The 13,731-nt window shown below is 41.8% G+C and overlaps 1 protein-coding gene across 1 annotated transcript in view; it reads right to left on the bottom strand.

Annotated features, from left to right (window-relative positions):
• Positions 1-277: 277 nt before the first annotated feature.
• The window catches only part of snap25a (synaptosome associated protein 25a), a 49,714-nt gene continuing 36,260 nt past the window's right edge, over positions 278-13,731 (bottom strand). The window contains exons 6-8 of the mRNA XM_032542486.1: positions 6,928-7,047; positions 3,672-3,816; positions 278-393 (exon numbers count right to left, since the gene is read on the bottom strand). Of these exons, the coding sequence (XP_032398377.1) occupies positions 325-393; positions 3,672-3,816; positions 6,928-7,047 (334 nt within the window). The 3' untranslated portion in view covers positions 278-324. The remainder of the gene's footprint in view (positions 394-3,671; positions 3,817-6,927; positions 7,048-13,731) is intronic.

Here is a 13,731-nt window from a genome sequence, read left to right as displayed (position 1 = left end):
ATATATATATATATATATATATATATATAGTCTGATAAAGAGAATTAAAAACTTCACAGGTGAGCTAGAGAGCCATCAAGTCAGCACTATATACAACCTTTGGAAAGAATGATATACGGAGTATAAGAAATCATCTTTTTACGAGGACAATCATCTTGAAAAAGCTCAACAGACGACACGTAGAACAACATTTACAATGGGGGAGGGGAGGTGATATGTGCATGTGTGCAAACCTAGAAGGTCAATACCATGATGAAAGCATGTCAGCGCCTGTAGATGTGCGGCACGGGATGCCGGGACCATCGCGCTCCGGGTGCCCGGCGTTTAGCCACTGCCCAGCATCTTTGTGGCGCGCTGGTTGGCCTCGTCGATCCTGGTCTTGTTGGAATCAGCCTGGGTGGGAGGAAAAAGGGACAAAGAAGGAAGATAACGACATCAGGTTTCTTGTGTTGGCACCCAGGGGTGTCAAACTCAATTTCCCAAAGGGGCCACACTGGGAAGTAGACTACCACACACGACCTGTCTCACTGTCTGAATATGCTAACTCACTGCTTGTTTGGGTATGTATGAGTCTCAAAGTCTGTACATCTGCCAAATTCTGCTTCCAGTGTTGATTAACTGGACTTTGAAAACAGTTTCCTGTCTTTTTGGTTTTGCGAAAAATTCAGGCGGGCCAAAATGTCTTGTGGACCTAAATTGATGAATGGGCAAGATCAAAATTTGCGATGGCCGGATTTGGCCCCGGGGCCTTGAGGTGCTGTAGTAAGATTGTGAAGATCCAGGTTTTTGCCAAAGAATTTGAACATTGACAACTTCTCAGTCCCTCCCCCTCTTTCTGCTAAAGCCCAAACTGTCTCCTAAGCCCCTCCCCCCACAAGGTAGAATTAAAGCATGTACTGTATACACCTTAACCAGGTGACGTCTGGTTAGGTGTCAATGAAAAGTGCAATGAGAGAACTGTTGTTGTGATTTGGAGCTATATAAATGTAATGTAATGTAATTGAATTGAGTGTCTGCTTCATTGGATATAACTGCAACAACGCCAAAAACAACAGCAACAACTCAGGCTTTAAACCTTTAAACCCACTGAGGACTTTGCTCTAGCAAGTACTATCAAGAAGACATGAAAGGTCGTCCTTGTTCTCCGCGTTATTGGGATTTGGACAAAAGTCAAGCAGAAGAAGAATACCCTGGTTACTACTGGGCATGTCAGATGTAATGTGATGCTCCCATCGACGACATGGAAGTCTTGACAAAGTATTTCCACTATACAGTATACTTTTGCTAACTTCATTTAAGTTTGGACAACTTTTAGGCCAACAAGTTAATATCAAGTTCAGGATATGTGTTGTTACAGTGTTCAAGCAAAAACATTCCAATTGACAGAATTTCATATAATCAACCATGAAAACCTGGAGGACATTATACAAATCTGAAATCCTCCCCTGTTGCCCTGGTATTCTACCAACGGGTGTTTTCAAAAGGTGTCGACTGTTGGCTTCTGATCTTCTAAGATTGTGAACATGTCTCTTCTGTCAGGAATCTTTCACAGGCCCTGAAAACTGCAGTAATCAAGCCTCTATTAAAAAGAACATTAGACACATCAATAATGAGCAACTATAGGCCGATATCAAACCCGTTTTTAAGTAAAATCATTGAAAAAGCGTGTTTTTCTACAACTTAGCCATTTCCTGTCTCTAAACAACAGTTTTGATACCTTTCGTCTGGTTTCCGACCACACCACAGCACTGAGACAGCTCTTGTCAAAGTTTTTAATGACATCCACCTTAACACAGATAGTGGCAAAATTTCAATCTTAGTATTACTTGATCTCAGTGCTGCATTGACAAGGTCGACCACGACATAATACTAGACCGATTGGAAAACTGGGTAGGACTTTCTGGTCAGTACTAAACTGGTTTGAAACTATTTACAGAATAGGGATTACTTGTGACAATAGGTAATTATACATCCGAGCATACAAATATGACGTGTGGAGTTCCCAAGGCTCTATTCTGGGGCCTCTTCTGTAACATACATGCTCCCACTGGCCAGATTATGGAGAAACACAAAATAAGTTACCATAGTTATGCGGACGACACACAAATTTACCTAACCTTATCGCCAGGGGACTATAGTCCAATACAAAAACTGACTAAGTGCATCGAACAATTAACGGCTGGATGTGCCAGAACTTTCTGAAATTAAATGAGGAAAAACTGAGGTGGTTGTTTGGAGCAAGAGAGGAACGATTAAAAGTCTGCGCTCAGCTTCAACAACAATTTAAAAACAACAGACAAAGCCAGAAATCTGGTGTAGTCATGGACTCAGACCTGAACTTTAACAGCACATTAAGACAATTACAAAGTCAGCCTACATCACCTTAAGAATATATCAAGGGTTAAAGGACTTATGTGTCAACAGGACTTGGAAAAACTTGTCCATGCCTTTATCTTCAGTAGACTTGATACTGTAACGGGGTTTTACAGGTCTCCCTAAAAAATCAATCAGACAGCTACAGCTGATTAGAACGCTGCTGCTCGAGTCCTCACTAAGACCAGAGACTGGATACATCACTCCAGTTCTGAAGTCTTTACACTGGCTTCATGTGTCTCAAAGAATTGATTTCAAAGTACTCTTGCTAGTTTTAAATCCCTTAACGGTTTAGGTCCAAAATATTTCTGATCTGCATACACATATGAGCCACCCAGACCTCTCAGGTCATCTGGACAGGTCTACTACTACACTATGAACCACACAGACTCTCAGGTCATCTGGGACAGGTCTATTCTGTCCCAGAGTCAGAACTAAACAGGGTGAAGCAGCTTTCAGTGTCTATGCTCCTCATATCGGATAAAACTCCCAGAAAACTGCAGGTCCGCTGCTACTCTCAGTTCTTTAAATCAAGGCTGAAGACCTTTCTTTTGATGCTGCCTTTCTTAAATGACTGCTCATTCTTAAATTTCTTATGCTGCACTGTAACTTTTATTCTTGGTGTTTTATGTTTCTATTTGTTTTTAACTGTCTATTCATGTGTTTCACCGGTTTTTAATGCTTGTGATTTTTAACTGTTTGTTCTTGTCTGTTTAACTGATTTTGTGTAAAGCACTTTGAATTGCCCTGTTGCTGAAATGTGCTCTACAAATAAAGCTGCCTTGCCTTGCCTACAGGGTTCAGATATTCATTATATCTCTACGACAATCTGACAATGCTGCGAGAGCTTTGAAACAGCACATATAATAAATAATTGAACAGAACAAAGTAAATGTTCAAAAGTCAAACATCTTTGTTTTTTTATGGTCCAACTATCTATTCTATCTAAGATATTGGGTATATATTGGAAATACTGGGAAATATGTGAATGAAAGCATTTCTAATTACCATTAGAAACTCTCTACACTACACTCGCATTCCTCTCTACTCTCAAACTACATTTCCTAAAATGCATGAGTGTTAGAAAGACCTGACATAAAGAAAGGTGTGTGTCATGCTTTGATGCTTTTTATCCTGGGGATTGAACTTTGAATTGCCTTGTTGCTAAAATGTACTACACAAATAAAGCTGCCGCGCCTTAAATGAAGCTACAGTATAATGTACAAAAATGGAATATAACCCTATCATAAATATGATAAAATGCTATTAAAAAATCGAGATCTTCCCGTGTGCTGTACCTTCTCCATGACCCTGTCGATCTGGCGGTTCTGGGTGTCGATCTCGTTGCCCATGTCCAGGGCCATGTGGCGCAGGTTACCGATGATGCCACCCACCTGCTCCAGGTTCTCGTCCATCTCATTTTCCCGGGCATCGTCTGTTACCCTAAACACACACACACACACACACACAAGGGCAGATTTTAATACGGCGATGTCTGCATAAACACCAGGCCACCTGCAGGTTCAGGAAGGCGCTGGCTGCGCCTGAAATCCATATTTCACCTCTGACCCTTTACGGAATCTGGACACCAGGGAGGATCCTGTGCACAGCAGGGTATTTTGTACTTTACTGCTACATTCTATACTTTTTGTTTTGATCACTCAAATAACATATATTTATGTTTAATGATGTCAATCTTATATGTCATTTAAAATGACCAATTAAGATTAACATTTGTTACAAAATTTGAACAGGGATACACAGCAAGCAGCGCATTTAATACTACTGAGTAGTAAATGGGATGTCGCCTGATTTCCAGCACTGGTCCAACTCAATTTACAGAGCAATATAACCTCCAAACGCCAATATGTTCACTGGAATAAATATAGAGTGAGAAAAATATATATCTAAAGATACTTTATTGTCACATACACATAGCAAAATTCATTCTCTGCATTTAACCCATCCCAGCACCCAGGGGCCAACTCCAGATCTTAGCCAGTGCCTTGATCCAGGGTACTGACTGGAGAACCTGGCACATGTTTTTGATGGTGGGGGGGAAACCACCTCCACAACCTCGATTCAAACCCAGAACCTTCTTGCTGTGAGGCCACAGAGTTAAGTATTGGGCCGCCATGCTTCTACTACACATATCCAATATAATTTCCCTAAAAAGAGCTAGACTTTAGGGTTAGTGGTAGAAATGATATAGAACATGGGTCTTCAGTGTTTTTTAATCCAAACACCCCTAACTGACACAGAGAAGGAGCAGCGACCCCCTACTACATATATTGCATAAAATAAAGTGGCGTTTGAAACTGGGCATACAATAACGCGTAGGAAAGACTTTATGCATACCTTTTTTGCATAGAATACTAAGCTATTGAAATAATAATTGTTGGCATGATTTTATAAATCCTGTTATAATGTTAAACAGTTAATCTTTAGGGATAACTGATAACTTAGTGACTACCTTACCTCGGCCAGTAAGCAGTGGGCATTTATATTTGCTGATAATATGTTGGATTCATGTTAAGACTTAACAATAATTTGGAGGCCCCCCTGTATCGACTCTGAGGACCGTCTAGGTGTCCCGGAGACCCTGTTAAAGATCCCTGACACCAAACACTGGTTCTAAAACCGTGGTACAAGTACCACTGGTGTCACGCAGGCTCCCTCTAGTGGCACGTGGATGGAATCTCTGATATATTTAAAAAGAAATTAAAAAAACATAATACTACGGAAATACTACAAATAAGTGTCTGTTTAAGTGTAATATGTTTGTTTGGATATCAGCTTGCTGCATAGCTACATTCATGAACGGAGTGCGCATATTTCCATAATTAGTTAATATTGACTAGCTAGTTAGCAGAGGTATAATAAATGGTTCAAAAACACAGCAATCTCCTAAAAGACCGGAAACAGCTAGCACCGATAAAGCTCACTAATTTACATTTTCTATCTCGTTGGTTTAATCTTTGTAAAAACCACAAGCTGAGAGTTTCCAGGGTGTTATATGACTTATTCTTGGCAGGGAGCAGCGACTGTTGATTTTCACACTTTAGTTTTTGTGCGGATTAAACTAACAGGTTACGGAGTAACTTTGTAATGAGGACCAAAAATATCTTTATAGGTGCTGGTAAGATTGTGTCCTCCTGTTTCAAGTGTTGTGGAAACTTTCCTCTTAGCTGAAGAAAAAATACAAAACACAAATTCACAGAGAACATCTCTCTTTCTGGAGCTTTATAGCAATAAGCAGCTTACACATTTGCAAATGCTGAGCCTTGTCAGGCTGGAAAGAGATGAAAGTTTAGATGAATGTACTTAGTCTATACATATTTTCACCGTTGGCAGGAGCAGCACAACTCATTTTTACATAGCGTGACAACTTGCAAAGAAGCATCTGATGAACACTCAATTGAGGAGACAATTAGTCAGGCAGTCCAGTTAAACCATGATGGGTTCTTGCGTAGTGCCGTCCTACCTCTCTGAAGTTTCTGTCTTCCTGTGTGTATTTAAACTCAAACAGGAGGCGTTATGTTTAGTTGAACCTTAAACAAAGATCACAGCGTTTCTTTCTGTCACAGGGCTCTATCTTGGACCCGGCGCCGCCCGACGCGAGTGTCTTTGCTGTGTTAAGACCGTCCTCCCACGTCGTTTAAATAGCAAATAGACCAGCGCCCATCTGTACGCCGATGGACATGCTGGTCTTACAGGGAGGTGTGTTCAGGTGCATTCTGGGCGTATTGCTATCTTCAGCGGGAAGGGATCACACCATTGACCAACAAAAACCTCTGAAGTCAATAGCGCAGCACTTCATTGTTATTTTATAATTTCGAACACCGCAAGTCTTGGCGCACACACAGGGATGTGCAGTAGCACACAAACATGCATAATATTAAAAATAAAAATATTACAATGTGAAATCGTATTATTATAGGATCTGCTCACGCGAGCAGATGAGATTGTTCTCTTCTTCCTGCTCAGCAAACAATAGCAATAAAGGGAATGGGAGATGACACTGATTGGTTTTTGCATGTTACGCCCAAAACACACCTATGATTCAAACTAGCAAATGTGGATTTGGACACTCCTTAAACACACCTGCACTGTGCACTTAGATTGTTAAAATAAGGTCCACATTCGCTTTCTGTCGCTGTCTCCTGAGAATAAACCAGGATGGACTTTAATGACACTGGCTGGGAAGGTGAAGGCTGAAAACTCAAGGTTTTTTGGGGCATAGGCCTAATATAAGACAGTATACCATAATCATAGGTGGATAAGGTTAGAAACTGCCAATACACATACACACAAGCCTTTATGCTAAGCTAAGCTAATGGTTTCCTGACTGTAGCTTCACATTTACGACATGAGCATTGTATTGTCTAACATTTTTCCATCTTTCTACTTCATGTGGGGTTCCTTCTTGGTTCTAATACCACCCAACATGTCTGCACCACCTCCACATGTGCACTCATATTCCTCTAATGTGCATACCCACACCTCTTTCTTCATCCTCCATCTCCATTGTAAACTCTCAAGCCTCCCTCTTACCGGCGGATGAAGCCTCCACTGATGGCCATCTGTTCGCGCTCGTCCACCACGCGGGCGGGCTGGCTGGCCACCACCCCATCCTGGTTGTTCCCCCAGGCCTTGCTGGCTCCGCTCTTCATCCTGGCCGCCGGCAGCGAAGAGGAGGACGAGGAAGAACAGTTACTCAACAGTTTAACCGAACGGATTCATCATTTACCTCAACCAGGCTGGTTTCCCAGTAGTCAAATCTAGAGAGCCTTTGACTTGAGGTACAACACACATAGATATATATATATATATATGTACATATATATGTAGTGTGATCAGCTGACACAAAGGTGTTATTTGGTTTCATGCATCCAGCACATAAATATATGACAGGGACTAGTCTAAGTCAAGCAAAGCATAGCAGGCACAGACTGGTTGTTAGATTGGGTTTGGTAGGTACAGGCTCATTCTGTTGTTACACAATAGTAATGTGTGTGATGTTAATTCTTGTGAGTATAACACATACTGTTCAGAATCAAGCACAAGTCACCTCTGTGTGTGTTTGTGCACCTAAGCATGCATTTCAATAACTTCAACATGTAGGAGGACTAGGTGAGTACGTTGACATGCACACTAATGTTCCGCTATTATCCTGAATATGACAATATCCCAAATTTGATACAGGTCATGTTAACAGCCGATTCCGTTTAGGTAGTCTTAATAAGGCCTTTTTCTAAACTTAGCATTTTACAATTAAGACATAAATTATTAATTGTGTTATTCATGTTTTTGAAGCATTCTTTGGATGTATACAGCGCTTAGAACATGCGTCTCACTTGGGTTTTTTAGTATAGTTTAAGGCCTCCTGCCTGTTTACGGTGTACAGTCAGGGCTGTGTGTTGCTATCAGGGGCATCACACGGAGGAGGGGGAAGGTGACTGAGTACCCAGGGCCCTTATGTGAAGAGGGCCCAAAAAGATGCTAGAATGAACAGCTGTGGAATGTGTGGAGGGGCCCTTAGAAAAGGCCTTTCTCCAGGGCCCAGGATGCTGTGCTACGCCCCTGGTTGCTTTGGTTGTGAGACACAAACCAACAGGCCAACAGTTTGCGAGGCTGCGGTAGAGTACAAGAGATGCACGCCCAAAAGAAAAGAAGGAGAAACACAAAAACCTACTTTTAAACTTTATGAAAGCCTTGGATATCAACAAGTTTATGGCTATACACAAACATCGCAATGCCGTCAAGAAAGTAGTTAAAGGAAGGAAAGAGGGAGGCTGTGTTCACACGGCATGATCAGTGTGCCCTTCTGCACGGCTGCATGGAAAGGGGAATATTTGTGGAATGTTCATTTTAATTAGCCAGCTTAGTCGGAATATTGTCTTTTTCTGAAAATAAGGACAAAGACCGGAATAATATTTGCATGTAAACGTAGTCAGTGTGTGACAATACCCTTTTCCTTTTGATTTCTTTTTTAAAAAGCATCCTACTGGCACTTCTGTGTTGTTGCCGCCCCCCCCTCCCTCCAACTCCCACAGTTAAATGTCCCAGTGTGACAGAAAACAGAGAACAGACCAGCTTTCGGCAGACACACAACACAGAGTGTACAGGACTGTCAGAACATGGTTTGGAGGGACGACGAGTAATGCGAAGAACAAAACTGCCAAACGACAAAGGAAACAAAACAAGAAACTGGAGGGAGTCAACAGAGAATAACACCATGGTTAACTAATCCTAGGCCTGTTGTAACACCCCCACCCCAGCCCCACTCTCGCTTATTTCTTTATTCTGTGTTTTTATTATTCCAGGTCCAGCGTTGGGTGTTACGTAGCGGTGAGGCAGAGGAGTGAAGAGAGAGATAAGGATGACGCTAACACCTCCCATTGTAATCTGTATCCGAGTGCAGAAAGTGTATGACAAATACGGCTATGCTAACACGGTATGCAATCACAGCTCGGCTGCATGGCTTTCACTCTGCCTGTCCAACAGTCCCATCCAGCCTCTGTTTTGGCACAAAAAAATCGGGGATAGAAGAGAAGGTAACAGATACAGGTTCATTTTTTATTTCTTTAGCGATGGATTTAACACATTCGTATCTCCAGAATTTAAAGCCCAAACACTTTTTTACCTCTCATATCCATACATATGTTTTCATCAGCCATTCGACACTACTCTGGCATGTCTTTGCTTGAATTGCAGCATCGGTTGCTCAGTTCTGTATAACCTTGGAGTGCTGTGTGGATGGACTCTCTGTATCAGCGATGGCGATGGCTCAGCCTCCTACACTGCTTTTAATAATAGAAATGGACTGAGGCAACGCTTGGCTTAGCTCCCTGTCCCCGCTGACACACACCAGTGTGCTAAACACACATGCTACCCTTGTCTGAGTCCTTGCTTTTTGTACCTATTTCTTTTAGGCGTCCTTCATTCCTTAATATTGCACATACTCTCTTATCTGTTCTCCACTCCTCTCCCATCACTTTTCTTTCATTTCAGATCCAGTTCCGTTTCCTTTGCAATTTGCTTCATCGCAGTCTCATAATGGATATAATGCACTTCTCTAATCAGCTTTGCTGTGATTGAACTGAAATGATATGATTAGATCATATAAGGATTGTGGATCCAGTGCTAAAACTGAACTCATTCTATCTAATTTAATCCCAGAGTGGCCTGCAAGTTGAGCTATATCCACCAATCGAAGAGAGGCATGAAGACAGCCAGAATCTAAATGGCATTACGGTAAGTACCAGAAAACCAACACACAAAAAATAACTCTGATAGGCAGTCAGCATGCTGAAGGGATTAGAAAAATATCCCAGCATGTTTGAATTAAATCTGAAAAAAATCCCAAAACTGTGTTTATGTCTTTCTAGCATCCATTTCTGGTTGCATTCAGTCGGAGCTGCCTTCCCAGCAGGCTATCATGCCACTCTCTGATATCGCTGACCTACATGTGGGTGAGTTCCCCGCGGGAGAGAGAGATTAGCAAACAGTAATGTTGAACAGGATAAAGCCTGGATAAAGGCTTCTTTAGCACAGCGCTCTGCAGGAGAAGTGGCGCTGCAGAGAAACTGCAGCAGGACCAAGACACGGGCACCACAGAGAACACGCGCAGTGACACGATGTGTTCATTTACACATCAAACATGACTCCATCCCTGGAAACATCTCACTGCGCATGTGTGCTAACCCAGTTTCCAGCTCCCTCCTGTTTTTCTCCTTTGCTTTTGAATGTGTCATATTTTTGTCTTCCTGTGGTGTGTTCTCTGCTTTCCTTCTACCAATGACAAATTTGTCATGTTGCATTTCTTCTTTTCTATTCCTTTGTTAACCATTCTTTTCTTTCTTTTGTAATGCAAGAATGACATAAATTAACATATATATTTCCCTGTTTTTTTGTCTTAATTTGGATTCAGTCCAATCTACAAAATCACAACTACTTTTTTCAGTTGCAAATCATATAAAAATGTTGCTTGAGGCTACATCTACACTGCTGCATTCTCATTTTTAAGCTGCGTTTTGAGACAACAGGATCTCCGTCAGTACAAGAGCTTTAACTCTGTAGCAAAACTAATCTTCGTTCATATTAACACGTCTGGCAACGCATATCACATGACCGTTGGTATACAGTGGCCAAGCGCGTGCCATTGTTAACAGGAAGCAGATTGATCTGTATTGAAAATACAGAAAATACTTTGGGGAAAGAACAACAATGGTGAAAAGTAAGACCAGCGGATTATTTGCTTAGACCGACTTGAGGTGGAACTGTTACTGAAAGGTTTTTATGCCTACATAACCATAATCGTTGTTTCCAAAGGTCTCTGTTTTTGCCCGTCCAGACTAGAACCAAGACCAGACTAGACCAGAACAGGGGGCAAAAGTGTTTCCGAATGTTTCTATTTTAGGGGCTCAGAAATGCCGGAGTAGTGTGGACGCGAGGCATAAATAAATAAGTGGTAGTGTAGATACAGCCTGAATATTTTGCCAGAGTTTTTCACACTTTTGCTGTGTACATGTACAAAATCCCTTTTTGGAAATGTATCTGTTTAATCAGTTTTCTTCTCTTGTTTTTTCTTCCCAGAAATTTAGACATTTTTCAAAATAAGACAAATGAATCCATTCTATCTGCTGTTTATTCCCAGTTTACCAGAGAAAAAGCCCCCAGGCTTTGCACTACTCTGCTAGATAAAACATAAACAGATCTGTAAATAATCACCATCAACATCATCAACATCACCTTCATTGTTGATATCACGATCTTAGCATCATCATGTGTAGCATTGCTGTTATGAGTTGCATTGTCATGCATGCATGAGCATTCAAAAGGGTCATGCTCGTCAGTCATTCCAGTTGGCACTTGGTGGTTTAAAAATGTGCTGGGGGGTGGGGCTAAGAGGGAGAAAAAAAGTACTTGTAGCCTGCAAAGAGGTGAGGATCTACTGGATGTTAGAACGGTGCGGTGGTGGTAGAGGTCATGCAGATGAGGAGAAGTGTCAAACAGTCCTGGACCAGGCTGACCAAAGGCATTTTGGGACCAAGATCACTCAATTCCCAGCTGGAGTCAACATGTAAAAAATGATCTGAGTGCCAAGATGCTTTGGGAGCCCCAGCCCTGCTCTTTTAGATACATCTTAGAGATTATTATTATTATTTTATTTTTTACAGTTGGGAAGGCCAACAGCTACAGTGATATCATTGTAGAAGTCCACTCTTCCCATCACTTTGCATTACCACTAGCGATGTAACAAGACACTTTAATTTGATTTGATTCACAATTTTAAATCCACTTTTTGAAACAAATCCCACATTGAAATAACTAAATAAATAGCTGAACAAATCTCTTCAGATAAATAAACTGTTTAGAAGTCGGAAGTCAAAAGTAGATCACGCCCTAGGCCGTTGATTGGTTGTAATCTTTACACATTTCTACTGATTTTAATATTGATTTACTGCAATGCAATTGTATTGTTACATCCCTAATTACCACTAAACTAAATTCCTCTTCAGAAGGAATCAGAGCAACTATTAAAAGTGAGACTTCTACAATGGCTACACCTGCATGTAGATGACTCCCGTTATACAGGTGTTTGGAGAAGTGGAAGCTTAGAGAATGGGTACTTGGAGAAGGGCTCTTGGTAGAAGGGTGTTAAGAGAGGCACTTATTGATGAACTATTGGCTTAGGCTGAGTGGAGAAGAGTTTATGTGGAGGACTGGGCTTTTGAGCTTGACTTTATAGGATTTGGGTGTCCCCAGGTCTAGTTGTACATGTCTGGTTCGACTGCGCCCCCCACCAGCAGCTAAGGAAGAAGTGAGTTAGGGCATGGTGGTTACATGGCTCATGACAGTTTGTAATTTGGAGGTATCTGTAGCCATGGCCCAGACTGACTCTGGGATGCTTGCCAGTCGTGGGGCTGTGAATTCTGGGATACTGTCTGGAGGCCAATCCAGGGGAGACATAAGAAGAAGACAAGGCTGCTGCATGTGCCTGCAATTATCTACAATAGGTGTCTGCGTATTGTCTACATTTTTATTCAAGTCAAACTGAAATTTAAATTTATGTTTGTTCAGAAATCACTTTATATAGACATATTACATTAGTGTTCTCCAAGGTCATGAATTTTTTATTTTGACTGACAATGTCAGTACTTCTAATCCGATGGGTGCGGTACTATAGCTGTTGCGACGGCCAGATTTATCTCCACAGCGTTGTTGGCGGTACGGCGCCTTTCTATTCTGGGATAGGGGGAAATGACTGATCCGGCTTGTTAGCGTTCCTTTCCCCCAATCACAACCGTCCTGAGTGACGCTAAGCACTGATATTGGAGATAGCAAGAGGGGAGGAACATCTGGCGCGTCTTCTACACTTTATCACAGCAATGTACATCCACTGAGACTCCATCAGACTATGACTTGAGTGACTTGGTAACATACGGAGCCCGGAGCTTACGGGACTACCCATTGCTGTGAGTTCCAGCTGACTGGTTATTTGCCACATTTGTAACCATAAAGAAAGATCCAGCTAACATTAGCTTGCCCCCTCCTTTCTATAATGCAAGATAGATGCATCACTGAGTGTGTACAAACTGCTGATGATTCAGCAAGTGAACAAAAAGTAGTCTAAGGCTAGTGGGACTCAGCGCTAGCATTAGCAAGCTACGCTATCTAGGCTATCTTCCTCTTTCAGAGAGGGAGCTAGTTAGCCTAGCTTGCTAGATTTTACTTTTCAAGCGGAATACAATCTAAAGCTACGCTAACCTAGGCTATCTTCCACTTTCCGAGAGGGAGCTAGATAGCTTAGCTTGCTAGCTTTCACTTTGCAAGCAATACAAATTTAACAGAATGATGGGTCCTCACAAATGTTGAATGTTGTAAAGGGACAGGCGTCTTAAATCACTAATGGCCCGCGACCAATGCTATGTGGACTAACAGAGTGTCATCCATCAAATGGCTTGAAGCCAAGACTTTCTGAAAGTATGTCCCAAAAAATGTTTTAGCCTCAAATTTCAGTTTGACTTCAAATGTACTTTGTGTTGTCTGTGTGTGTGTGTGTGTGTGTGTGGGAGGAAGTGTTTGAAAGCACATGATGGCCTCCAGCGTCCACCTCGTATGGATGTCAGAGTTTATTTGGAGACGGAGCAGAGCGGACTATTGGCTGATGTCCATCGTGATGTCACTTCTACCTCGATTATATTTTTGATTTCTCAGATACTTATTCTTTTTTTTTCAATGGCAGGCAGGCAGGCAGGCAAGCAGCACCTACTTGTTACATGGACAGGAGCAAAGACCACAGAATTTCCCTAGATCGTTCAAATTCTTTTCTGCATCCTTCATGTCCTTATT

This window comes from Etheostoma spectabile, chromosome 18, assembly GCF_008692095.1.
Source record: "Etheostoma spectabile isolate EspeVRDwgs_2016 chromosome 18, UIUC_Espe_1.0, whole genome shotgun sequence".
Classification (NCBI taxonomy): domain Eukaryota; kingdom Metazoa; phylum Chordata; class Actinopteri; order Perciformes; family Percidae; genus Etheostoma; species Etheostoma spectabile.
Note: the sequence above shows the minus strand (reverse complement) of the source record. Positions and strands in the feature narration are given on the sequence as shown.